General features: G+C 40.9%; 1 protein-coding gene and 1 long non-coding RNA gene across 7 annotated transcripts in view; one reads left to right on the top strand and one right to left on the bottom strand.

Annotated features, from left to right (window-relative positions):
• MID1 (midline 1) overlaps positions 1-26,090 on the top strand; it is a 205,073-nt gene extending 178,983 nt beyond the window's left edge. For all 6 annotated transcript variants that reach the window (XM_035114514.3, XM_035114515.3, XM_088667717.1 and 3 more), the window contains exons 4-10: positions 5,120-5,227; positions 9,519-9,667; positions 13,025-13,152; positions 13,784-13,927; positions 22,466-22,627; positions 23,334-23,541; positions 24,808-26,090. In XM_035114514.3, the coding sequence (XP_034970405.1) occupies positions 5,120-5,227; positions 9,519-9,667; positions 13,025-13,152; positions 13,784-13,927; positions 22,466-22,627; positions 23,334-23,541; positions 24,808-25,156 (1,248 nt within the window). In that variant the 3' untranslated portion in view covers positions 25,157-26,090. The remainder of the gene's footprint in view (positions 1-5,119; positions 5,228-9,518; positions 9,668-13,024; positions 13,153-13,783; positions 13,928-22,465; positions 22,628-23,333; positions 23,542-24,807) is intronic.
• LOC148685901 (uncharacterized) lies at positions 9,064-22,988 on the bottom strand. Its single transcript, XR_015949506.1, has 2 exons — positions 22,867-22,988; positions 9,064-10,481 (listed from the first exon to the last, which is right to left on the bottom strand). It is a non-coding gene; the product is annotated as an uncharacterized LOC148685901 (long non-coding RNA).
• Positions 26,091-27,935: the final 1,845 nt, after the last annotated feature.

Genomic DNA, 27,935 nt, shown 5'->3' with positions numbered 1-27,935 from the left:
ATAATCCCTTTTTATTATCTGATCATTGGCATGTATTATTTGAAATCCAGAATGTTGCTTTGGAGGTTGTTTTGGCGTACACTGTACCAAAGCATGCGTGATGGATCTTTGTATAGTGTGACAAGGTCATCAACCATGTTTAAGTTCGCCTTAAAACTAAAACCAGAAATGCCAGAGTCTTGCTCTTTCAAGCATTTAGAGTTTGAGAAACAACACGTACTTAAAAGTGCAATACAAGTCTCTTAAGAGAAAAGCAAAGGTTGGGAGAAGATTGAATTTAAGTTCATAGAAAGTAATTGAATGAAGATAAGAAATTGTCAGAATTTCCACAGTAACATAAGCCCAGATGCTCAGAATGCATAACCATTTCAGCTTATAGTTGCCCCAAGGAATCCTTGAACCAGTTTAATCATGGGTAATGGGAAAGTAAACAACCAGATAGCCACAAATTGAAGTGAACTAGCATGATCCTTATGGCCCAGCCACAACTAAGGTAACAGAGTCCCCTTCTGAAGAGCTAGACTAGGTTCCTCGCTCTGAGCCTGATGCTGGTGTTTAGAGAACTAGTGACTCCCAAGATGGCATGCAGGAGCTCACCAAACCTGGTGCCATAAGGTCAGGATCCATAGAACCAGAACCAGGGCCCATACAGGCACTTCCCCCTGAGGAAACCAAGCATCTTCCGCAGTAACCTACCAGTCCCAGTAGCTATGAAATCTTTAGGCTTGAGGACTGGCCCTTTCAGAGATGCTAGTTTTTGAAAAAGGAGCTGAGCTTAGGAGAGGTGTACTGGAGGTGAGAGCTCAAAAGGCCTTCGTTCATTTCCATTTCTAGTTGATGCAAGTGGCTAACTAGGAGCTTTCCATGGTTCGGTGGCAACCAAGCTGCCTTCCTGGCTCATCCCATGTGTCGACAGGGCCAAAAAATAATGCTCACATGCAACCATCCAAAGAAAGGACTGGAACCACTGCAATGTGGTGCTGGCCATTCCAACATGAGCAGCCACAGCAGCAGAATACTGTGGCCAATGGTATCAAAAGCCATGGAGAGATCAAGCAGAATTAACAGGACACACTCCCCCATCTCTCTTCCAACATAGGTTGTAATACAGGGTGACCAAGGCAGTTTCTGTGCAAAAAATCAGATCTAAGCCCAGGTTGGAATGGATTTTGAAAATCAATTTCACCCACGCAAGCCTGGATCGGGCCATGAAAAGGTTCAGGAACCTTTTCCAAAAAGAGTATCTAGCACCCAGCCAGTAATTTCTTAGATTTTCTGAATCCAGGGAAGGTTTCTTAAGGAGTGGTGCTGTTTCCTTGAACCAAACAGAGCCCACCCCCATTTCACAAGGAGACATTATTTACCTTCCTGACCCAGCCAGGTATTTGAGTTGAAAAGCATAGGTACATAGAATGTTCGGTCAAATTAACAAATCTATTTTGTATATGAAGAGCACTAATATTGCCTGTGCAATTTTAGCATAATCATATAGGGCATCAAAACAGGGCTGATTAATTTTTTGTCATTTTTTCCCCCTTGATGCATTTCTATTGTAATATGTAAAGTCTAGGATCCTTCTCATACTAACCATATTGTTAAATAAGAATGAAAACATCTGCATACAGATATGTCTTTAACTCCTTCATTTCCCTTATGTATTTAATATGAACAATTAGCAAACATTTGTCTTGCTTTTCCTTTAGCCCTGAGCATAATTGAGGTTGTTGTTTTTTAAAATCTTTGGCAAAGATAAGCAGAAGAAAACGGCTTGAATGAAATGGAGTTCATACCAATATGGTGATAATTAGTGATCTCTTTACACAGTGCCTAAGCCCTTATGAGGGAGTTCAAAATGTTTATCTACCAAGCTAATGAGAGAAAGAGATAGCGTGTGGTGTTTTGCCAATTATTGTGATGTGATTAATTAATTATGTGGCATGTATTTCATTTGGTTTTAGTACAAGCAAGCCATTATGTGATTCTCATAAGAGATGTTTTATTACAAGTGTAGATACTGTATATAAGTTTGTAAATTCACCTGGAACCAGAAATAGGCATTTACACACACACAAATAGACATACTGTATATCAGGAGAACCTCTGTGCAGTTCAGCAATTCATTTCTTTCTTATAGGTCAAGCAGCTGTGGGAAGGACAGGCAGTTGGGGGCCAAGAAAATAGCTGTTTAAACTCTCTTGTCCCTAGTCTTCTATTGAACCTCATGCAAAAGAGCCACAGGAGAGTTCCAATCCAGAATGCCATTATGCATAAGATTCCCATTTTCCATTAAGAATTTAAGAGATCACACACAACAGCAGTTTGACAGCTTTACAGGCAAACCATGGTTTAGTGTGAAGCCTGTCCCAACAGCTTGTCTATGGTTTTACTGCCAGCAAAACACAGCCTGAAGTCAGGTTTGTTGTTGATTTCCAAAACTTGGTTGTCAAGGGAATGTACTTAAAGCTAGCTACAACCTGAGTGAGAAATTCAACAGTTGATGGTGATGGTGAACAGTTGACTTGCTGTAGCACACACCTACCAAATGCTCCCTCAACAGGGGCATCCGGGTTGATTTTAGGAAGATACGTCTCAGCCACTGGTACCTATTTACACAGTTGCTTGTGATCTGCAAAACATTTGTAGTAGATGACCCTTGGAGTCCCTTCCAACCCTTTGATTCTAAGATCCGCTAAGGATTCTATGTCCACCATAATACTTTCAATTTATGCCCACATAATACTTTCCCTAGTTAAACTGAGATGTTTATAAGAAGCCGCAAAATACATTCCACATAGAACAAGAATGAACGGTTTCTTTTGCCTTCATCCAGCTCCAGCTCCTTAGTAATACTCTGGGAATCATGCATTTCTTTATGCTTTTAGGCATCGTTTTTGCCCCGGTTTCCCCTGCACAAAGGAGTCACTCAAAGCACCTTACAAATAAAAAGGAAACAGAAAAGCAGCAGTAACCCAATAACTGAAACACAAACAAAACTAACAAGCCAGTCTTAGCAAACAGAGTTTAGATTTACAGAATAGTATCTATTCTCCTTTGTTTGTTTGTTCAAATTCATTATCTTCATTCAGAAAAAGGTTGGAGAAATTTGCCTAAAACTACACAATTCACTTAACAGCACATCAATGCCATCCTTATCTAGTATTTATGCTGGAGCAACCTTTGAGGTTATGTTTTGCAGTGGGTTAATGTTGCGAACAGTTAATATAAGACCTGCCTGAGATTGCCAGAGTCCTGAAAAAGGAACACTTTGGTTGCACATTTTGCAGCCAATTAGTAGACCATAGACCTCTACCTTTCCAGCCAAAGTGGCTCTTGAGATTTATCTGTGTAAATGTCAGAACTGGATCACATTTCCCATTACCTTTCCAAAATACTAAGGAATCACTGGGCAAAATACACACACACACAGACACACACACTTACCTGTCAGTAGCTGAGCTGCTGTGCTATCGCATGAAAATGTTTACAAGCAGCCTTACTTCTCAGTGGGAAGTAGTCAGCTTGTCAGAATAGTTGACAAAGCGCAGGTTTTTTAAGATAGTGAAAAGTTAGTGTGGCGTGGCGGAAAAAAACATTAGAGAGATTCTGCTGGCTAGATGGGGCAGCTGCAGATTAGGAGAGTTAGGCAGCATTCAAACAACACATTAGTCCATTATCCCAATGTTTCCTTACCTGATAATTTTTACGTGTGCTTTCACACAATGTAAAACCCACTTCTGGAAAACTAGCAACAGTTTTAACACTCATTTCCGTATTATTTACTTCCAGGAAGAAGAAGAAATGTTTTCAGCCCTGTTATCTGGGAAAACTGGGGGAGTTTTGTGCCATAATTTCCCCATGGTTTTCCTGGATCACACCATTTGATGAAATTTGGGGCAGTGTTCCAACACGCAGTCCTTTCCTTCTGTTTTCTTGAGAGAACATAAGGACACATGTGCATAAAGGGTGATGTCAGGAGCTGGAGTCAAGTGTAGGTCGGCAGTCAAAGAAAAACATGGTGTCAGTGAAGTTGAACTGTTCAAGAAACCAAACCAGCACAGGCCCAGTGATCCTACAAACTTCTCCCAGTAGGTCTTGCTCCAACAAGGCAGTTGTGAGGACTGAAGGTCCCCACCATCTCACCACTTCATAAAGCTCCTATTCTCTAGGGCAGGCATCCCCAAACTTTGGCCCTCCAGATGTTTTGGACTACAATTCCCATCATCCCTGACCACTGGTCCTGTTAGCTAGGGATCATGGGAGTTGTAGGCCAAAACATCTGGAGGGCCGCAGTTTGGGGATGCCTGATATAGGGTCTTTCCTAAGCAGTCTCTAATTGCGCCTGTACACAACGCCCCCTCTGCTCTGTCCTCTTCATTTCATGTTCTAGGAGACCAGGAGGAGGGGAGTTAGTTGCAGCAAGAGGGGAGACTCCCCGGCTTCTTCTGCTTCCGACATCTCCCCCTCCCAGTCTGCTCCTCCTCCTCCCTCTGACCATGCATCGTCATCCCACCACCAGTCCCCTGGCTCTGAGCCTTCTTCCCCTGGGTGTGCCCTTTGGGGTTCCCCAGCTGGTGGCTTCCACCACTCCTCTGCACCCAGCCAGTCCATGACAGGTGGTGACATGTTTGATGATGTCCGCTGTTGTGTCTCACCACACTAGCTAGCTAGAATCTTCCACATGGAAGCCATATGCAGGAAATAATCTGCGACTCGTTATCAGTTAACCTACAGGCGCTTCTTCCCATGGTGATTTGTGAGGTCATGGTGAGACATTATTAAGTCCCTGCTATCATGTGAGTCGCATCCACAAGTGGCATGTGTCAAGATTAATGCAACTAGTGGCACAGTTTCGTGCGAGAGCATTCTCGATATTCCATTCTATGTCCCTAACCCACCAGTTCCTACTGTCAAAACTCACATGCGTGTCTTTGTAGGTCGCTACTAAGTAAATAATGTTATAATTCTTATTGTTGCTAATTTCAATGAGAACGAATTGTTAAAATTGTTGCTTTGTGAAAATTAAAGTGTCTAAAACGTGACAAAAGTTGAGTGAAAATGGAACTTGGTTTTGCATCATAGACTGATCCATTTTTTAATTTTTTTATTTAAAAAAAAATAGGTGAATGCGTCCCGACAAGAAACTAAGCTGATGGAGGAATGTGACCTGCTTATTGAAATAATCCAACAAAGGCGTCAGATTATTGGAACCAAAATCAAGGAAGGGAAGGTAAGAACTTTTAACTTGGAAGTTCTCAAATAAGTTAACATTCTTGATCAATGTTTTATGCTTTGTGTCTTCTCTGACTTCTTGTTTTAGTATTCTGCAAAATATACACAAGCCCTTGAAAACTCCTTGGCAGCTACTGCATTTCGTAGAAAGAAGTGCCCATGCTGTCACAACTCATTAAGCAAACGTTCAGTCACCATTTAAAATCTATTGGATGTCTATAGTGTTGATAGTATCTCGTGCTATTTTTATTTTGCAGTCATGCTGTCTTACTGCATGCACAGTTTCCCACCCCCCCACTCCAAGATGGCGGGAAATAGGTTTTTAGTTTACCAAAACTGCTAATACTGTAATGCTTTAGCAAATATATTTTGTGTGAGAACTAAAATATGAAGGCCTCGTTGAAATTGCTAACCTGAGATATCATAATCTTCAGGGGGGGAAACATTCTGTAGATAATGTAATTATTTATTAAATGTATCAGTATGTATACAAAATAGCTTTGCTAACATGAATCTTAAAATCAAAACAAAAGGGAAATCATGGGGGAAGACTAGGAGAATCTGAGAACAGTAGTGGAAAATTACAGGTTATATGTTACAGAATGGAGAAGGCAATGAAATATTTTGACGCATTGCAAAGTAGAAGGACTTCAAGTTAAATGCCATTCCTTAATCACTGTAGTGCAGCTATTTCTGATGTCAGCCCATTGTGTGAAGTAAGTATCAGTTATTCACCCAAGCTTTAAATTGGTTACCTAGCTAACTGTGAAATCAGTTTGACCATGATTCCTGTTGCTTTTAAGTGCTAGCCATTCAATCTTTAACTGCTAAAGTAGCTTGAAGAAGTCAAACATAAACTCTCCCTGTGTGGGAAAAGACTCTGACAAGAAATAAAGTCAGGGGCAGGTTAAATGGTTCACTTAGCTGTCAAGATATTCCAATTAACTTAAAATAAAAAGCCCTGTAGGCAAGAGCTGACTCAAATATGCTTGAAGACCACCATTCCCCAAGTTGTTGTTTGACAGGCCCTGAACTTCTTTATGCTATTAGCAAAATACAGCTCCCTCCAGGATCTCATGTGACAACCTTCTGTATAATCGCCTTGGTTACATGATTGCAGTGAAAACCCACATTTTTGCACCAAAGTTCATGGCAAACTTTCCATTGAGTCAGACAGGCCTGCTCAGACCCAGGGTTTGTGTTGAAGGGAAGGAAAAGGCTTATTGGTATTATTATTGACAGAAGTGATTCTTTTTCATTGCTTTATGCCATTGGGCTATGAAAGAAGTGCTTTAACAAGCCTGAGACACTGCTTTCTCAAACAAGGCTTGCGCTTATTCCCAAAGTCTCTTTTTCTGCTGACAGCAGAAGCACAGTTATTTTCCAAGGAAGGAAAATACATTTTTTCCAGCAAATTAAGCAGGTGTTTCACCAGCTGGATTAGCAGTTTGACCATATGGTTAAGCAACCCAGCAGATTTGCCATACTCTGCCTCTCGGTTTTAGCCCTTCATGTGGTCCCACTGCAAGATTAAAATGTAACGCAAGACATTTCTCTGGTAATGTGCTGAGAAGTGAAAAATGATAATAATGTTTGCCCACAATGCTAAAAGAAAAAAGCTTGGTGCTCTTCCAATCTAAAAATGTAGCCTGGCATTCCTTTATTCGCTTGTGTTCTTTTGATGATGAGAGAGATTGGGGTTGGCCAAGGATGTGGTTGTTCATTTGTGATTGGCTATGATGGTCTTTGTTTTTGTGTGTGCGTGGGGTGGGTGGGTATTTTTGGGTCAGGTTAGCCATACTGATTTGTATGCTGGCGGTAAATTTTTGTCATTATCTTGTTGGGCTGTGTGTGTGAGACAAAGGGGAACCATACCGGGGTGAAGGCATCCTCTTCTATTTGTTCCCGTGTGAGTTTCAGCTTGTTGGTTAGTTTTTCTAGTAAGGCTGTTTCCCATACTACTTGGTACCATTGGTCCATGCTTACTCCTGACAGGTCTCTCCAATGTCTGGTTATGACATTTCTGGTTACATCGTCACCTACTCTCACCCCCATCCACCCTCCTATCTTAACAAATGAAACTGATTTGCAAAAGTGATACATGTTAAAATATGAGAGACACTGCACACACCTTTGCAATTCCAGAAATCTTTAACGAAAAATATTTACAAATTAAAATGTAGGCCGACATCTACATTGTACAGATTTTGACATACCACCCCACCAAGGCAATTGGGGGAGTTGAGGTATCCTTTGGTAAAGGGAGACAGCTTTCTGCTGTTAGCTTGTATAGTTGTAATATTTTTAACATACAAGCTGTCCTGGGGTTATTTATGATGAAGTAAGTATAGAAGTTTATTGAATAAACGAAATGAGAATTTTTAGCATTGCCTTTGGTGAAGTTGAAACCTGCACAACTTTTCTTAGATAATTTCATGGAAGCTCAAATAGATCCCGAAATGAGTATCAAAGGTCCACATGGTTCAGCAAAGAACAGGAGGAAATGAGATATAGGCTTTATCAACTGTTTCCAGATATCTGCTGCTGAAGTTGCTTTTGCTTTGTGGTATTATTGCATTTCCACCCAGAACTGGGTCTGTTTATATTTTGTACCTGGTAAAATGCAGTTATTTTCCCCAAAATGCTAATAGCAATGTAGAATTTATCTGTGTGACTGTCACACGTACCTTACTCCCTAGCAGTTAAGTGACTGCATTGCTTATCCTGTTTCTGGTATTAGAGTATTTTAAAAACAATCACCACATTCATGTTTGGATATTCAAGCCAATTAGGCTAATACTTAATGAGTTATCTCCTCACAATACTTTAAAATGTTGATCCACCAAAATACAGATTTAAGGAACAAATGTAGTCTCCGGTGCTGGCCAGAATATAAGTATAAAAACAGTTACTATTTAAAAATGTTAGGGTGTTTAAAAAAATAATCTACAGAACACTAGTGTTGTTGGCAAAAATTATTCTTTTAAAAGCTTTTTTGTTACTTCATCACCTATAAGAGGGAGAGGCAGGAACCAACCAACATTGACTTCCGGGTGTTTCCTGTGACACAATCCAGGGTGAATTCTTTAAGGCACCTATTCTAACACTAACACACACACGCACACACTGGATCAAGCTGAACCATAGACACATGACACATCTTAGGAAACTTGTTTAGGATTCAATGTAAACGGCATTCCACATTTTTCTAAAATGAAATAGAATTAAAGTGGTTTGGACTTAAAGCTTACTTTCAACGAAATACTCTGATGGTGGACTGCAGACATAAATCTCATGTTTGTTGTGGCCTTAAAGTCAGAATACAAAACTCTTATCTTAGTTAATTGTCTGCCAGCAGAGTCATGATATGCAATGTTTATTGCTTAATAAGTGCAACCCTGCAAGTATTTTTTGTGTTATCTTTACTATAAAATTCCAAACTTGCTGCCAGTCTACTTAATTATCAATTTCCTGTTTTTTAAACATGTAATCAGAGCTTAATGTGTTTCTTAGGTACAGAGTTATTAGATTTCCTTCCTCTTCCCTTTCCATTTGGAATATCCAGCAATGTTGATGTTAATGACACTCTGCTGAGGGGGGGGGGCTTCCTGTGATCTGGGGGCATTGCAGGACAGTATCTTCTATCAGCTGTAGATAGGCAAGCTTTAAATTCACAACTTCAGATAGTTTCCACTTACATTTCAGTAAGTGCCTGCCTGCCCCCGCTGCAGAAGTTGCGTGCAGTATACACATTTTCCAGCATATAACAAACATCACAGTGTTTTCTACTTAACTAAATTCAACCCAAGACAAAGCTGAAGAAATAGAAGCAGCTGAGACTTAACATTTATTTTATTGTCAGTTCCCATGAATTACTCCTTTCAGTCACTTTTTTTTCCTGTAAACAAGCTCGGGAATTTATAGCAATATGTAGCACACCTTGTAAGCTGCTTTGAAGACATCATTTTGGAGGAACTGGCCATCACAATAGGCTTTTGTTATCTGAGAAGCAGAGACCGATGGGAAGTGATGTTTCCTTCCATTGGAAAAAAATCTGCCAGCTGTGCTTACTTTGGATCTCCCCAGTGAGGAGAATAAAGCTTTTACTTGGAACAATATAGGCTCAGAGAGAGCAGGTGTAAATGGTACTTTTGCTTTTCAGTTAAGCCACTCGCATTAGCACCCAATTCATGCCGTGGCCTTGAAGAATGGTAAAATTGTAGAAAAGCACAGTTTTTGAGTTCATGCACCTGACTTTTTTCCTTATATTCTTCTCTCCCCTTTTGTAGGTGGTGAGACTGAGGAAACTCGCCCAGCAGATAGCTAATTGCAAGCAGTGTATTGAGCGCTCCACTTCTCTGATCTCGCAAGCTGAGCAATCTCTGAAGGAGAATGATCACGCACGCTTCTTGCAGTCTGCTAAAAACATAACTGAAAGGTAATGCCACAAGCACACAGGGAACACTCCAGTCAGGTGGTTCTGAAGATCTTATAAAGTACAATGTGGCTAATCCTCCACTTTGTTTGTCCCCGGTGGCCAGTACAGTCGTACCTTGGAAGTCAAATGGAATTCGTTCCGGAAGTCCATGCAACTTCCAAAAATGTTCGGAAACTAAAGTGTGGCTTCTGATTGGCTGCAGGAAGCTCCTGCAGCCGATCGGAAGCCCTGTCAGACGTTCGGCTTCAAAAAAAGAAACATTTGCAAACCGGAACAATCACTTGCAGGTTTGCAGCATTTGGGAGCCAAAACGACTGAGTTCCAAGGTGTTTGGGATCCAAGGTACGACTGTATTCAAAAACAAAATGCCAAACATTGTTGAGAAAACTTCTTCTGGAAATATATAGGAAACTGCAAGGCTATAGATGCTTCCACATATTTAATAGAAATTATTATCAAAATGGTACCATTTAAGGAAATCTGGGGGGGGGGGTATTTACAGATGTAATTACTGATGTTAAAAATATTGCCCTCCAAGTATTGCTGAACTACAACTCCCATCATCCCTGACTGTTAGCTATAGCTGCTTCTCAACCCTGTCATAGAAGAGGGTTTGACAAATCATTAAAATGTTATACCACCAGTTTGGAGAAGTTATATCTAATAAGCAGAAAACAAAATACTACTTACATTTCACATCCTGTTTTAAGTGGGCAAAAGCTTCATTTCAAACTCCAGGTTCTTTTAAGGATCCCAAATTTCCTGCAGCTATTTGAATTGGGTTTCTTTCTTTCACATCATGGTAACTACATTTCTGCTTTAAAATATAGAAAATAGAAAGATGCTGTTGTGTAGAAAAGAACACAGGTACAGAAAAGAACAGATCAGCCCCTGAAAATGCATTGCTGAAAATGTGCACAGCAAAAACCTTGTATTACTTCCTGTGTTTTCATTTGGGACAGCCAATTGCTCCAATGGAAGCTTTCTTCCCAATATGGAGGATATATTTTTGCCAGCATTAAACTCCCTTTTCATGCCTCTTTTGATCCCAGTAATGGGGTCCCACTCCCCTGGCCGCAAGTTACATTAAAAAACAAAACAAAACTCTGCATGTTAAATGCAAATACACAATTAATGTCAAATCTAGATTGATCCACAGGCTTAGGTCCCAGAAGCTGTGTGCTATGCAAGGACCAATTTTTAATTCTTTTTTTAATAAGGATGGTAGGTTAACCTCAGGAGCATTTGTAACCAAGTTGTGCTTCCATATACAGTGGTACCTCTACTTACAAATTTAATGCGTTCCGAATGCACATTTGTAAGTCGGAAAAAATTGTAAGTCGAATCCCATAGGAATGCAATGGGAGAAAAAAATCGTAAGTAGAAGCAACCCTATCTAAAAATTCGTAAGTAGAAAAAATCCTATCTAAAATGCATCCAAGATGGCAGACGGAGCTCCATTCGTAAGTAGAGTTATTCGTAAGTAGAGTTACCACTGTACATGGGGGTCAAGACATTCAAAATGGTTTCTGCTTGGAAAGTATTGCAAGCACCATAGAAATCTTAGTAGTTGCACCCAATGGACAGACAATATTTAATAAAAAATGAAACTTCTGCTTCAAAGCCATTTTGGCATGTAAGTGGTATATAAATGAATTCATCATAATTATAAGGAAGGCAGTAACTACATGCACTCCCATTCCTCAGGATGATTGTGTAGGAGCTACCAGCATGATGTCTGCTTTATTTAGACAGCATGTTTGCATTACATATCTTTTTAGAGCTGGGGAAATAACTGTACATCCTTTGGAATAAGGGGCTATTTTTCAGCATTCATCTGAACCAGAAGAAGTTACGCAATTCATGAAAATGCATAATTCATACTAAATTTTAGATGTAATAAAATGAGACTGAAGTCATTACCATGAGTTTTGAACCTGAGTTTTCAGTACTAGGCGGAGAATTAAATCTTCCATTTTGGGAAATCAGACTACTGGAGCAATCAAAACATTTTGATTTAGTATATATTATGAGTGCAACTGATTGAAAGTGTGTAGCTGCTTCCAAACAGGCAAGATTCGCTTATTCCCCACTGTACAAGAAGGAAGCTTATTCTCTATGCCTGAGTGAATGTGAATTTTCTTTTGAATCTTCTCAAAACACAATAATCCACTTACTGTTCTGGTATGCATTGTCATGTCTTTGAGATCCCCGACTGAAAACTTCATTGCTTTGTAAGCTTTTGTACAGTGCTGAGACTTGTCCAAAACTAAATACAAGCTCCAAAACAAACAAACCTATACAGCTTCCCACCCCCATTAATGAAATATTACGGCTTTAGCTTCACCCAGCAAATTGCAGAGTTAAAATGGTGTAGCTGCTATAAGCTGGAGAAGTGCTCTCTTTATAAAAAAGAAAATGTTTGAACACCTGGAATAGCATGCTAGTTAGTGGAGCTGTGTTAAGAAAAAGTGCAAAAGAACGCCTGCCAATATCATTTTCTACAAGAAATAAATACTGCACGCTTCTGCGGGATTCCTTGAATGGTATGAAATAAAACCCTCATTCTGATGTTTCTTTCCTGTGCTTAACCCCAGCACATTTAATGCTTAAGCTGAATCACAGTCAAATTTTTCAGCAGAATAAAGAAGCCCCATTCAGTTTACTGTGTTGCAAAAAGATATTGTGATGACCAAAAAAGGGGGCATTGTTCACCTCATTCACCCCAGTCTTAACTTGAGATGCTTTTTTTAAAAAGAAAAGCAACATAACATAAGTATGACATTACTTTGAGTAGTTTTGATGCTTGGCAATATGACTCCCACAGTGAATCTTAGAGCAACTACAGGCTTGTTTGGACTGAAAGAATATTTCTTCCCTGTGTCTTCTTTCTAAAATAAGATAAGCTGGGGCTCAAGACTGCCTAAATTTGCCTCTTTGCATTACTAGTAGGTAGCAGGGCCCCCCTGATCACATTGGCTAATAGGGACTGTAGAGTACTGCGTTGCCTACAGTAGGTCATAGGTCAAGTCCCTGGCATTTCCAGTTTAAAAGAGTAGGTAGCAGTTGGTGTAAAAGGCCCCTTTCCAAGACCTGAAGAGCTACTGTCAACCAGAGTGGGAAATACTGCACTAGATAGATTTGTCTGACCAAGTATAATATGGACTTTTTCTGTGTTCCAATGGCCATGGGAATGTTCATTGCTATTAGGTGAAGTAGAAACGGCATTCAGCACAAGCCCCAAGCACACTTCCCTCCCCTCCCCACTTGTGTTATGTATGTCATGTACCCTTGACAACAAAATAATTTCCCAGCCTGAACCCAGGCTCTAAATAAGACCTGTTTCTTCCACTGCAGAGTCGCCATGGCAACAGCATCTTCCCAGGTTCTAATTCCTGAAATTAATCTCAATGACACTTTTGACACCTTTGCGCTAGATTTTACCAGAGAGAAGAAACTACTGGAATGCCTTGATTATCTTACAGGTAAGATACTAGAATGTATAGTGTATGTCTGTGCATGTGTATGCATAGATAGATAGATAAATCTATATCTGTCTGTCTATTTGCTTAACCCACCCAATGCCCAAGCCAAAAATCCATCTACATCTCTAATCAATAGAGTTGTGGCCATTTCTAACCCAGATCATTGTTTATTAATTGTGTCTTACATTTAGCCTCTGCCTGGAGGTGGGGGGTGGCACTGCAACTGGGCCCACAACATACTCTATATTCCTGCGTATAAGACTACTTTTTAACCTAGGAACATCTTCTCAAAAGTCGGGGGTCGTCTTATACGCCAGGTCGTATTTCTTATACGGCAAGTGTATCCCAAACTATATATTTTAACTGGAAAAGTTGGGGGTCATCTTATACGCCCAGTCATCTTATACGCCAGAATATACGGTACCTAACCTATCTAGCCATTTATTTTTTTCGCTGTGAGTCCCTTCCCCACCTTTTCCCCCCAGAAAAAAGCACTGCGCATAGCTGACAACCTTTTGAACATCATGCGAGACTGTAGAGAAGAAGTGAATGTGACAAATGGGATGAATGATTGGAATGAAGGGGGGAAGTTATGTGACGAATGTTAACAGTTGGTTTTAATTTTCCACAGCTCCAAACCCCCCAACCATTAGAGAAGAGCTTTGTACAGCTTCTTATGACACAATCACAGTCCACTGGACGTCAGATGATGAATTCAGTGTGGTCTCCTATGAGTTGCAGTATACCATTTTCACTGGGCAAGCTAATGTAGTTAGTAAGTACGAATCATTTTATATCTCATGTTTGATTTTGATTTCCAACAAGTCAAATAGAAAACAGAAAGACCCTATAGCCTTTCCTCAATTTATGTCAACGCTTCCATCTTCTGCCAGTAATCTGTACAGGACAGTGGCAATACTCCCATCAGTGTGTTAACAGTACATCAACTATAGATACAGCAATAAAAATAAATCTGATGGGTCAAATCCAAAGCTTTCTTTCCATTTTGGGGTGGCTTTTGATCTAGCACCATCATCTGCTAACATAAGGAAATGGGAGGTGATTTACTCTGCAGTGTTCTAGACGATCCCTCAACCCTCTGAAATAGTTTTAGGGGACGCTGGTGGTTGCAGGAAGAATGGGGAATCAAAGAAAGCTGCTTTTCCTTCTCTTACATTAATGGATGCCTCTATGGATCAAAACCCATTTTATAGGTGAACAATAGCATTAGATATTACCTAGAGAGGTTTTTTTAATAATAAAAATAAAAATCAATCTCATTTCCATAATGGACCTGTTTATTTTATCAGAGATCAAGTTTAACTTGCTAGCCCTTACTCATCAATGTCATGCATCAGTCAAATATCATTATGTCAGTGATAAAGCTATACAGTTTCTATTAGTTTATGTTATTTAAATTATTGCTTATTCTGAAGTGTTTAGTGATGACAGAGCATTAATTAATGCTGAAGGTGGAAAGGTTTGGGTTATTGAGTTTGTGTATATATTTTACAAGTCATGTATTTTTTCCTCTGAATTAGTTTCCTTCTCCAAATATAAAATGCAAAAAAAATACTATTAACAAGAACAATTATTAAGATGTGGTGCTTTTTATTTAATTGTGACCATCTGTTGGTGTATTTCGCTATTTATTTGTGTTTATGTGGCATGCTTTTATTTTTGTATGCAACCTTGGACATTTTTAAGTTTTAAAAAACGCAGCTGGTCCATTTTATAAATAAAGCAGTTCCTAGAGATTCTTTGTTGAAATATAGGATTGTGCAGTCATGCTATCTATGCTAGTTTGGACTGAACATCAGGAGTGGAGTCAACTTCTGCATGCATTCTGATATGGGTTCTAACATTGGTGTCCATTTGGTATTTTGAACTCCAGATTTGAAGTAAACTCTCTATTTACTGATGGAAAGGGATTGGCTGAACCAGGCAACAGGTGTTTTAGTTTCATGGTTCAAAACTTAAGACACCTTAGTAAATATAGTGGTGTGATTTGAATTCTGAATTCTAAAATATTGAAAGCATATGTCTAAAAGGTTTCATGAATTTTCCAGATAGCGCTTAATTTACATCAACGACGTCTAAATGTTTAATGGAGTTGTGTAGGAAGAAAATATATATGTTGCGCAGGAAGAAAATCTTCCTTAGGCACTAGAAGTCTGCAGATAGCCTGGCTGCAAATAATCTTGAGAGTTCTGCAAAAGCATTAGAGCAAAATAGATGAAGTGAAGAAGACACGGAAAGGGCTAGATGTTTCTTTGGTTAATCACTGACAAGAAGAGAGAATGAAGTGATAATAAGCTGCACTTCATTCTGTCTGACCCATATCTATGCATGGTATTACGCTGACAGAAGGCAAACTGGAGGATGGCAGTAAAGACATTAGGTCAGCTGAAAAGCACTAGGGTGGGACTTTAGAACAAAGCTTCTGCATTGTGAGAAAGCCAGTGAAGGATGTTAGTCTCAACTCTATGAAATGTAGCTTAATAGTGACTCAGTATCTTGTCTTAAAGGGGTGGAGAGGCCAAGTATTAATTGTATGTCATGGTTTGAATAACCCAGCAGTTATACCAAAATGTGGGGTTATTTATTGCTGTTTATTGCCTGTGTGGCATATACTAGTCAGAGTGTCAGACGAGGACCTGGGAGATTCAGAGATTCCCATGTGCAAGGTTCTTAGATGGTGGTGTGATGATTGGTGAGTTTTCCAGTTTCCCTCTTCTGAGCAGGAATCATATTTATGTATCTCTAGAACAGGCATCTCCAAACTTCGGCCCTCCAGATGTTTTGGACTACAATTCCCATCTTCCCCGACCACTGGTCCTGTTAGGGACCATGGGAGTTGTAGGCCAAAACATCTCGAGGGCTGCAGTTTGGGGATGCCTGTTCTAGAATGTATTTACTTTCCTGACTGGCTTCTTTTTCTAGCTGTTTTCAAACTTCTGCTCTAGCCTGGGAGAACAAAACTGACCTATGGAGAGGAAAAACCTTTTCCTGTGTTGATACTTGTTACACCACGGGTGTCAGACCCAAGGCCCGCGGGCCAAATGCGGCCCGCGAGACCTCGCCATGCGGCCCGCGAGACCTCGTCATGTGGCCTAGAGCGCCAGAATGCAGGGGGCGCTGAGCAGCCCGCCCGCCGCCCGCTGCCGCCACTGCCACCGCCGCCGCCGCCCTGTGCTGCCTGGGGCCGACTCCCGCGTCTGCAGGGGGGCGTAGTTGGCCCCCTGCACCAGCCCCTCCCCGCCGCCGCATCATACCCTCTGCCAGCCAATAGGGCTCAGGGGGGCGGAGTCCAGCTGCAGCGGGAGAATTTCTCTTTGCTGGGCTTCCGGCGAGGCATCACGGCGCGCGCCACGGAGCTCCTGAGGGCAGCCAGCGTGTTCGCGCTGCCCAAAGGGCTCCTAAGCCACTGAGACCGCCGCCGCGTGAGTGCCGGGGGTTCCTGTTGGACCCCCCCCCCCAGCTGAACAGAGAGAGAGAGAGAGAGAGATCGACCCTACTGCGCAAGTGCCATTCATTTCCATGGGAGTTCGCCCTGCAAAGCCCCCTGAAATGAATGGCGGCGACAAGAGTGGGTCGTTTCCTGAGCCATTGAGCAAGGTTAGTGGCCGCTGGAGACGCAGGGAGGGAGGGAGGGAGGCTCTCAGAAGCAGCCGGAGCCCACCCGGGCAGATTAACCCTTGGGCTGCTGGGTACCATCAGCTCATTCACCCGCTGCCTTTCTTCCGCTGCTTTCGAGAGAAGTCCGGTTAGGCGGCAAGGCTGGAGTTGCAGGCTGATGCAAAGGAAGGGGCTTGAGGAGCTGGGGACGGGGAAAGAGATCTCTGCTGGCACCAGAGAGGGATGGCTGGTCGGGCAGTTTCAGCTCACGGAGGATTGTTTTCTGTTTGAGAAGTGGGGAGGCTATTGACAGGGAAGCGAGCGCTCACTTTCCCTCTGGAGAGCTCAACAGCTGCTCTCGGGCTGGCAGCGCCTTGAAATCAATTTTAAAGAGAGGGAAAGGGGAGGAGAACAAGCGGGGATGGATGGAAAGAAGGCGGGAGGGAGGGAGGGAGAGAGAGGAGGGAGGGAGGGAGAGAAGGAGGGAGGGAGGGAGGGGAGGAGGACAAGCCGGGAGCCTCTGAGGGGGAGAGCGAGAGAGCTAGGAGACAACGGGGAGCAGCCGCTTTGCAGCCGCCTCAAGATCTCACATCTATACACTCTCCGATCGATGGCAAGGAGGGATAATATTTGTCAGCTGCAGTCCTCCCCCACCTTTTCCATTCTAACCCAAGAAGGGAGGGAGCTAATGTCTAAGAGGCATTTCCTCTCGGTTCCAAAAACAAAACAAGAATTAGCCCATTATAAAAGAGGAGAGAAGAACCCCGCAAGCGAGTAAAATCTAGTCAGAAAAGTTTAAAAAAAAGTTAATGCCTTGTGTTTGCCACATGTGTAATAAACAGTGTTTGGCAATATTTGTATGTTTTTTTAAAAAATTACTCTCTGTTACCAAAAATCATTTTTCAATAAATTGTACAATAATTGTACATTTGAATACCTACTTGCCATTATTCTGACTATGTTTTTGCTTTCAGAGCTAGTTATTACTTACATTATTACAAAAAACAGTAATAATTGAATGCAGTGACAATAATTTATAATAATAAAGAGTGGACACATAGTCCTACAGATACAACCGGCCCTTTGAGGGTGAGCAAACTGCTGATGCGGCCCCCCGATGAATTTGAGTTTGACACCCCTGTGTTACACCAATATTATCACTGTAACTGAAACAAGTTAAAATTTCGTTCTTACATTTTTGCAACATTGTGGTCTTGTAGTATGCATACCAGGTGTTTATTATTGTTTCTCTTTTTTGAAAGTGACTAAAATTTGCTGGTAATCACAGATAATCTGTAGCCAGGGAAGTGCATGGCTCATTCTTGAGAGGGTCATCATCTTTGGTGTCTGCCAGTGAATTACTGAAGAGGAAGCAGATAGCATAGCAGACCATGTGCAACTGCCATGCATTCATTCCCTAGTGACACCATAAATGTATCATTCTTGATATATGGCCGCACATTATTTTTTAAAGGGATCGCTTCAGAGGCTTAATTTCTTTAGGGGTGGGGTGTAATGCAGAGATTTATTCAGATAAACAAGGGGTGAAATTTGTTGTCAAAATGGGATTATATCTAGATAGGCTTTTAGCGTGCCTCTTGCCATAATTTAAGAAAGGAAGAGCTTCACTGTTTGTTGAGAGCATGGATTCTGCTGGGATGGGAATATTTCTGTCATTATGAACCCATCATATGATAAGGTGCCATAGGTTCTGAATTTCCTGGACATAGCCAGCTCATCAATGTTTGTGTCTGGATTTTCACATTTTTAAATATGGCGAATCATATGAAGATTTATCTTTGGTACTGTGGATTGTATCCAGTTCTAACCCTACTCAGAATAGATCTATTGACATTAATGGTCATGGCTATCCTAGGTTGATTAGACAGAATTGTATGGCTGTTGCTTCCCACTCCCACAATAAAGGCTCCCCTTTGTTAGCTGCAGCATGCCAAAGAACTTAATACATTCATGGTGCTCCATTTCCTATAGCTGATAATGGAAAGTATTTGGAGCAGTTATTGGGTCAATTATGTGGGGTTCCCCCCCCCCTCCTAAATGAACATTCCATACAATGATGCATGTGGAAAAGATTGTGCCAGACCAGAAAAATCGGCATGGGCTTTGAAAGAAAGATTCCTTTAAGAGCTTTCCTGAAAATCTCATATTGATTTTCCATTGACATTTAGTTTATAGTATTTCCCCTGTGAGAAACATTCACAAATCATTGACTGGTTGGTGTGTGTTCAAAAACTCATGAACTCCTTGCCCAAACTGACATTAAAAAAAAAAAGTAAAAGACATTTCAATTAAGTTCCTTTTGAAATAGCTTTGAGAACAATTACGTATATTCCGGCGTATAATATGACTGGGCGTATAAGATGACCCCAACTTTTCCAGTTAAAATATATAGTTTGGGATACACTTGCCATATAAGAAATACGACCTGGCGTATAAGACAATCCCCGACTTTTGAGAAGATGTTCCTGGGTTAAATAGTAGTCCTATATGCAGGAATATACAGTACTTGTCTTCTGAATGCTTTGGAATCAAAGTTACGTAAGTAATACTTCATTTAGCAACTGGCTGTGCATAATGTACTAAAAGTTTGTGTGCTAAAAGTTGTCAGCTGTGCACATACAAAAAGCAGAGCAGAAGAGAGGACTGCACTGAGCCTATGCTATCATCACGTATTTCGAAACTGGGTCTATGAGGGTTTTTATTTAAAGAATGAACTTTATAAAGAAAGAAATCCTCTGTCGTGTAGCCACTACACTGGTAAATTAAGAAACAGCCAACTTTTGGAAATCCTGAAATAAGACTTTGTTGAAGACACCCATTATAATATCTTATGGATGCTGCAGTTTGATTTCCAATCCATGCATGTGTAGACAATTATCCTAAATCCTTTTTATGTTCATTTCTTTTCTTTTAATTAAAAAAAATTGGTGGCTAGCTGCAGAAATGGTTATGTAGGCAAGGGAGGACATTGGTGTCTGAATGCAGAAATTCTTTTGCAAGTTGGCTGGGGATTTAAGAATAATAATAGAATGGGCCTTTGGATGTGCATTCAAATTTACTTCCCATTCATAGGTAGTGGGTTTAAAAAACAAAAACCAGGAACTTACCTGTACATTAAGGTCAGCCTCTGGCACCCTGCTTTTTATCATCAAAGACCTTATATTTAATAAATGCATTAAAATACCCCCTTGACAATTTTCAAAAAGTATCTGCGTTCAGCAGATTTATTTTTCCCTAACCTAGTGTGAGACCTGAGGGGAAGCTTCATATGTCTGTCTCCTTCTCTTGATACACTTTTTCCACTTCTATAAATGAGATTTGTATTTTAAGTGCCAGAAATGATCAGGAGATTATATAGTCTTCCTGTGACTTTTGCACTGCGGGTGTAGTTCATTGTCTTGCTGAAACGTTCCATTGTCCAGCAATAGGGGGATTTGCAGTGAGAATATTTTTTCCCCATCTGCTTTTTGAACTTCAATAGCAACAAATCCTGGAGAAGATGTTTTATGAATGATTTACCTCCAGATTGTAAAATGAAAAAAGAAAGAAATCCTTCTCTTCCTGCCTCCAGTATCTCACAAATCCTGCATGATAACCTTGTTACAGTCAACGCACTATTCCAGTCTCTAATTTGCATTCCATTCATTTTCTAAAATGTGGCTTCAAAAATGCATTATTGTACCACATGTGGGAACTTGCTCTCCTTGTTTTAAAGCCTTGCTTTTTGAAATCAGAAACCTGAATTGATGGGCAACAGTAGTAATTCACAGCTGTTACTTCTGCTCATATGCCTATGGCTCATAAAACTGGAAGGAGTCTAAACTTCTGTCTAGTTCAATGTCACTGCAGTAGCACAAGCCTGAACTGTATCCTACAGATGCTCATCTAGGGAAAGAGAATGGAAATACAATTCTAGCCCTGTTTAACCTATGCCACTGGGTAAGGAAATTTCTGTGGTGCTAATTTTCACTTTTAATTTAACTGAACAGAATTGAGGACACTTCCAGTGGCATCACAATGGGGGGCCGGGGGTGCCCTGGGTGCCAAGAAGGCACCCCGCGAGGGCTCGCAGCGGCGCAAGCAGCCACCATGCCATCACGCCGCATATGGAGGATCCTCCATTTGCGGCTGTAGCCGCGAGCAGAGGATCCCGGTGCCAGCAGCAAACTGCTTTGTACAGCGCATATGCAGCATCGCATGCATTCGCTGTACGTAACAATGCACATGCGCTGTACATAGTGGTTTGCCTCCAGCGCCGCTCAAGAGCCGTATGGATGGAGGTGGGATCTCTCCGTCACCGCTATGTACTGTGCATGTGCGGCATCACTACATACGGTGCATGTGCTGTACATAGCAGTTTGCCGCCCCAGGTGTCACGAGGCCTTCGTTCACCCCTGAACACATCCCTGCCCTCCAAAACAGTCTCAGAAATGTACTGAGCTAAGCCACAAAATATGTATAGAAAATATATTGTAGAATTATAGACTAATAAAATTTACCATCCTTAAACCATGATATAGGAATGATTGAATAAAAATAGCACTACATCAGAGGATTAACTATAACAAATAATGACTCTGATTCTTCTCTGGCTCTTTCATAAAATAATATGGGTGCTATTAATTAGGGTGGACCGAATCTTAATGGCTTTAGTGCAGAATTTAGCTACCTTGGCTGTTACATTTGAGTTAGAGTCCAAGAGAAGCCATTTCATATAGAAACTATCCAATTGTCCTGGGAGATCAGCCAATGTCATATAAATGAGATCATTTCGTAGGTCGCCATAGAAATGGCATCGCAAAAGCACGTGCTCAATGGTCTCTACCTCACCGGACTCACACGGGCAAAGTCTCTCGCCCAGTGGAACCCGACTAAATTTCCCTTGCAAAATGGCAGGTGGCATACAGCGATTTCGGGCCAGGGTAAACGCTCTTCTATGTGAAGGTATCTCAAGATGAGCTAAATATCTAGCTGGGAGGGACAAATGCCTCTGTTCCTCCTGAATCAGAAAATGAGGAACATTGCTCAAATCATTCTGTCTCTCGCTATCTATCACAGGAACTATAACTGTTTCCAGAGAACCCTTCTGCACCGAGCTACTTTTTTTTGTAAGTTTTTTTTTAAAAAAAATAAAAAACCCAACAACTTCATTTTCTAATGTATATAAAGCAGAGAGAACAATTATAACAACAAGATGGCAATTAAAGGATGAAAAGCTAAACATAAAAACATAGACTGAGTAGTTGTACATGAGTTAAAATTACATGAGTTAAAATAACAGAGTCCAAGTAAAGACTACTAACTTTATCTGATGAAAAGGTTGTTTGGGCAAGGGGACAGGATTGGCAAATAAGAGACAATTAACCATGGCCCTCTCAGTTATGAAAGCTACACTACACTCCCATTTAAAATGCCAGTTTAAATATGTGTGGATCATTTACAGCTGGCAACTCTGAACAGGTATTTGCGGTTTAAAATCCTTTAAGAAATAAAGCTTGAATCTGTCCTCGGTGAGTGGACAATTCAGTTGGCCACGTTCTTGCTATTTAGAGAAGCAAAGAGCTTATTTACTTTTGGATTCTTCAGTGACATTTTTCAGGCTCACCTCATTGTTCAGGTGCATTCCAGAAATTCCTCCATGGATTGGACTAATGGTTTTGATTTGAAATTACAGGTCTGTGTAATTCGGCCGACAGCTGGATGATTGTTCCTAATATCAAGCAAAACCACTACACGGTGCATGGCCTGCAGAGTGGCACCAAGTACATATTTGTTGTTAAGGCCATTAATCAGGCTGGCAGCCGAAACAGTGAGCCAGGAAAGCTGAAGACAAACAGTGAGTAATGTTTCATCCACCCCTCCGTGCACTTTGTTTCCCCCTCATCTCAGTTCCACTCAGCCTGACACTTCAGAAAGATACAGAAGACCTCATATTTTTAGCACTTTCTTCAATTGTGGGCCATTTGTTTCATTTGACAGGCATGGCTGCTAATGTCCTTCAGCCTCTGCATTCATTTAAGGAAGCTAATTTAGGCTGCCCTCCTATAAAGCCCCAATTTACTCAGTAGAACTTACTTTTGAGTAGACATGCACATCACTGTCCATCACACTTCACTGTGTGGAGGAATGAAGAGGGTTTCAGATGTCAACCAAAGTCTTCAAGTAGTCCTATCCAGAACGAGTCAACCCTGGAGGCATGAAAAATAATGGTTACTTCTTTGTGAATAGCAGACAGTTTCAAACACTCCACTTTAGTGTCCCAAGAAGCAAAGCAAAGATGGGGGGGGCTGTGCAGATGCAACACAGATGCAATTCATGATTATGAATGCGTAGCCACCAAGGGCAAAGAAAATCCTGTTTCTTCTGCAGCACTGGCCCTAAGCATAGTCCTTGGTTTTACACTCAAAAAGGAGCAATAGCAGTCATTTATTTAAACACAAGGACATCACTCACAGATCACCAGCAGCTAAATCTAATCTTCTGCAATAAACAGTCTTCAGGATGCAGCACTCATTCAGTCTTTTCTCTTGCTACAAATCAAGGCCAGCCATTTAAACTGGATCCCAAGTCTGCCCACAGGAAGCTGAAAGTATCTCATGACAACTTGACAGTGGAGCGTGATGAAACCTCTTCTAAAAAGAGCCACACACCTGAGCGCTTTACCAGCCAAGGGAGCTACGGGGTAGCGGGCAATGTATTTATTGACAGTGGACGGCATTACTGGGAGGTGGTTATCAGCGGGAGCACATGGTAAGTACAACGCATGTTTTCCTTCATTTTTGTAATTAATAGAAGCTCGAGATTGACTGCATTTTCTTAAGCGAAGAAATAACTATGGTAGGAAAATAATAATAAACATTAAACCATTATTTAATCTCCCTGCCTGCCCCCAAAATCGTTGGTGGTTATCAGAAAACGTAATAAGTAATATTCAGCACCTAAAAGACTATACTTGACCAAAGGTAACTGCAAAACCATCTCTGTCCATAGACTCCCAGCTTATTCTGGCATGGCCTGCAAAGACAAGGGTGGATCAGGCTTCTACCTCAAACAGATTCTGGACTGGAACAGCAGTGGAGATTGCTCTACAGCTTATTATCTGGAAGGTCCTGGCCCCATTCCAGAAGCACATGGATTTAAATGTTCCTGATTGCGCTGCACCCACATCATACACCTGGACGCCCATGACACTCCAAGCATGTAGTTGCCAATGCAACTGCATACATCTCCCTATAGTTGCAACAAATGCTTTGCATCTCATTTCCTGGCCAGGAATCATGGGATTTGTGGTCCAGTGGGAGATCTGGGTGCAAAGATATGTTGTTTGCCTCCTATCAGCCAACTTCTTTAAGATAGCAGAGACCCTCCACCACCTAGTACCGTGTTTCTCATATTATAAGACATGTCTTATATTTAATTTTTCCTCAAAAAAATACACTATGGCTTATTTTCAAGGGATGTCTTATTTTTTTCCTCCTCCTCCTGCCGCGGTCGGCATTGCTGCTGTGCCTATCACTATGTCTTATTTTCGGGGTATGGCTTATATTCCTTGAATGCTTAAAAATCCTGCTATGGCTTATTTTATGGGTATGTCTTAAAATATGAGAAACAGGGTATCTCCCCACTCCCTTCCCTGAGATAAGTCTTCATTGCAATCCTTGGGGTAGGGGGGCTAGTGCCCTGAAGAATTTGTGAGCCAAGCAGCATGCTGTCTGGCCATCGCTGGTTTCTAAGGAGGATCACAAAATATTACCAGGAAAACAAATATCCTATGCAATTGCATTGTTACAGCAAATAATTTTGGGGGCAGTAAGATGTGCATGACCTGTCTTTCAGATTGTAAGGAAGAACATTAATTAAATACGTGTTGATGTTTTGGTTAGCCTTCAGCTCATGAGAGTACGAAAGGCACAAACAGAAAGAGGCATGCATGTTACTGCAGAGCACAGTAGGTTAAAGTGCATAAGACTGCATGAAATGGAGAGTGCATTTTCTCAAAGCTCATTTGTTTTGCAGGTATGCCATTGGCATTTCTTATAAGTCGGCACCAAAACACGAATGGATCGGGAAGAATTCTGCCTCTTGGGTTCTTTGCCGCTGTAATAATACATGGGTGGTGAGGCATAACAGCAAAGAAATTCAGATAGAGCCTGCACCCCACCTTCGCCGTGTTGGGATTTTGTTGGACTATGACAATGGTTCCTTGGCCTTTTATGATGCTTTGAACTCCCTGCATCTTTACACATTTGACATTACATTTGCACAGCCTGTGTGCCCAACGTTCACTGTCTGGAATAAGTGTTTGACAATAATAACGGGGCTTCCCATCCCAGACCACTTAGATTCCACTGAGCATATGCCATGATTGTTGCCCAACAGAGATGGATGATGAATGTCCAGTATCCCTCATGTATACTTCCCACCGAATTATGACTGGAAAAAATATATTAACAAACGCATTTCATACAAAAGCGACCCTAAATGCTTCAAGCCAGGACTGAGAATAATGGGATGACCTCTTCAGTCTTTACTGTTTGTTTTGTATTGAAGACAAGAGAAGGCTTTAATAATTTCTCAGAATGCTTTTGTATTTAGTCTCTTTCAGGAAAATTTATAAATTATTTATATATTAAAAGAAAGAAAGAAAAGGAACCCTAATTTGGATATTTGCATTTGGGCACCTCATAAGAATGACTTGGTTTTGCACATTAAGGGCTCTATCACAAAGATTTTATTAGCCATTCCCCGTATTTTGATTTTATAAAAGAGAGAACAAGTTGGAATTATTTGAGAGGAAGGATGCACTACGAATGGCTTCCGTTTTTTCCCCCTACGGTACTTTCGTAAGTGCCACTTTTATGACATGAAACACCTCTTCACTTGGAGCACATTAACTTCTACATCGAGAAATGTCAGCATTCTAAATCAACCAGCAGTCAAAGTTATGGATCGCGATTTCCTTTCCTACTGATGTTTCACCTTTGTCACTTTTTAAGGATATGTACATTTGATTCTTTTTTGTCTCAGATAACCAGGACAGTTGAGAGAGGTCTGGCTGCATTTTAAGTATATATATATATATATATATAAAAGTACCACTTGAAGGTCAAGTTCTGGTGGTACTGATGTGGATTCACATCATTTGAAAGGTACCGGGAGCACCCACATATACAGTGCTGCAGATGGGCTATGTACACCTGATTAAAAACTTAAATGTGAGCATTTTGTTTTATTATGTTATATAGTGTATCAATAAAAATAGCAGAGGTATCTGTTTGTAAACAGTGCCAGGAAAGAAAGAGGCTGCACTTGGGTGTATCATTGCGTTGGATGCTTGAAGGGGCCTAGGGCTCTGTCTACTCCTGCTATACATTGAGCAGCAATGTCACAGGAGTCACATTGCCAGGGCTTATTTGAATGTAGTGGAAATGAAATCACATATTTTTTCTGACCCTGTGCTTTTTCTCCTCCTGCTTTTCCACCTGTACTAAAACACACACACACACAATTCAGTGTGTAACTTCCCTTTCTTCAGTACCCCATCCATCTGCTCCACTGTCGTGGGTCTTCAGTTAAATGGATATGTGGGCATAAAAGCCTTGTCCATTTCAATAGCCGTATAGATGTTTGTGTAAAAACATGTACATGCACGTCAGCACAGGTAAGCATGGTAATTTAAAAAAAAAAGCAAGGCATGTATAAAAATCGACAAAGCTTTTCTCGTGCGGGGAAGATGAAAGATATGCTTTCTCTATAACACATCCATCCACAGGTGGGATGACACAAACACAAGAAGACTGAGTGTGATTTTAAATGGAAGTTCCTGACTGGGCATCAACTGATTTAAACACCTCACATGAGAACATTTAAAAGTCAATTTCTGTTTCTTATACAGGCACCCCTAACAGTACTCCAAAATGATTCATGTGGCACATGTGAAATCAATTCGAGGAGTGTTTCGTTTTTAAAAATAGTCTGGGTAACAGGGCAGAGAATAAAAGGTTTGAAGCAAGACCTCATTTAAAGCGATAGGCAAATAAAAATAAGACATGATGTTCATCATTTCCCTAATCTAATGTTCTTGGTAAAATGCTGTAATGCTTGGAATTCTCTGCAGATCTTTGTAGAAATGTGAAGAACATTAGTCTGTGCGCTAATCTCTGTGTTGGGGGGAGTGTCAGAAAGTGCATATTACTTCACTTCACTGCATCTACAGACATTAAACTAATTAAGACTGCTATCCTATGCCCATCTGGGAGCGAGTCCCAGTGAACTCAAGAGGACTTATTGTATAAGAACATGGGTATATGCTGTAAAAATAGTTTGCATTGGTATCTTTTACAATGAAGCCATAATTAAGTTTTAACTTTACTTGTCTAGGATTTTTTTTTTAAAGAAACATGGCCCACTTTTAATGGCAATTGTACATTGTACAGTGAGATTTATATTGCAGCACTACATTTAAACAATTACATTCCTTTAACGAAACTTTGTATGAAATTAGTGTGTCATGTAGCAATGTCTATTGCACAGATCAGCTAGCTACAAATTTAGGCTCGTGTGTGTGTGTGTGTGTGTGTGTGTGTGTTAAGTTCAAATGTAGGTGGAAGAGAAACTCTTAATGGCATCATTTGAACTGCTATGGGAAGAATTCATCAAACCAGCTGTTTTTATGCATTCAAAAATCCAAATAAATATCCAGGGCTTGCACAAACAGCTCCTTAAAAGACATTTCATCTTGAATATCTGGTCTGAAGAGTTCAGTGTTTTACTAAGGGCTTTCCCCATGCAGCCAGACTTGTTGGACTGAGGTGAAGGGGCCATGCATGCAGACTTGGTTGGGATGAGGCTGATCATGCTCTCTCAAGGTTGCAATCCTTAAAATAAATAAAAAAACATTTACTGGGTTGTAAGCCACTGAACACAGTAGGATTTGCTTCTAAGCAACATGCATATTGCTGTTGCACTGAACAGCATCTGTTTTAAATTGATTCCCAAGGTTCTACGGCACTTTGTGAACTCTATGCAAAAAAGCCAAAGGAAAGAGAATGCCAGATGTAAATAAAACTGGGAACTTGAATAGGGTGTGTTAGGCCTGAGCTTAGCTTACGAGCCCCCCCCTTTTTTTTTTGCTTCCTGAAACT

This window comes from Zootoca vivipara, chromosome 4 (genome assembly GCF_965207765.1).
Source record: "Zootoca vivipara chromosome 4, rZooViv2.hap1.1, whole genome shotgun sequence".
NCBI classification, from domain to species: Eukaryota; Metazoa; Chordata; class Lepidosauria; order Squamata; family Lacertidae; genus Zootoca; species Zootoca vivipara.
Note: the sequence above shows the minus strand (reverse complement) of the source record. Positions and strands in the feature narration are given on the sequence as shown.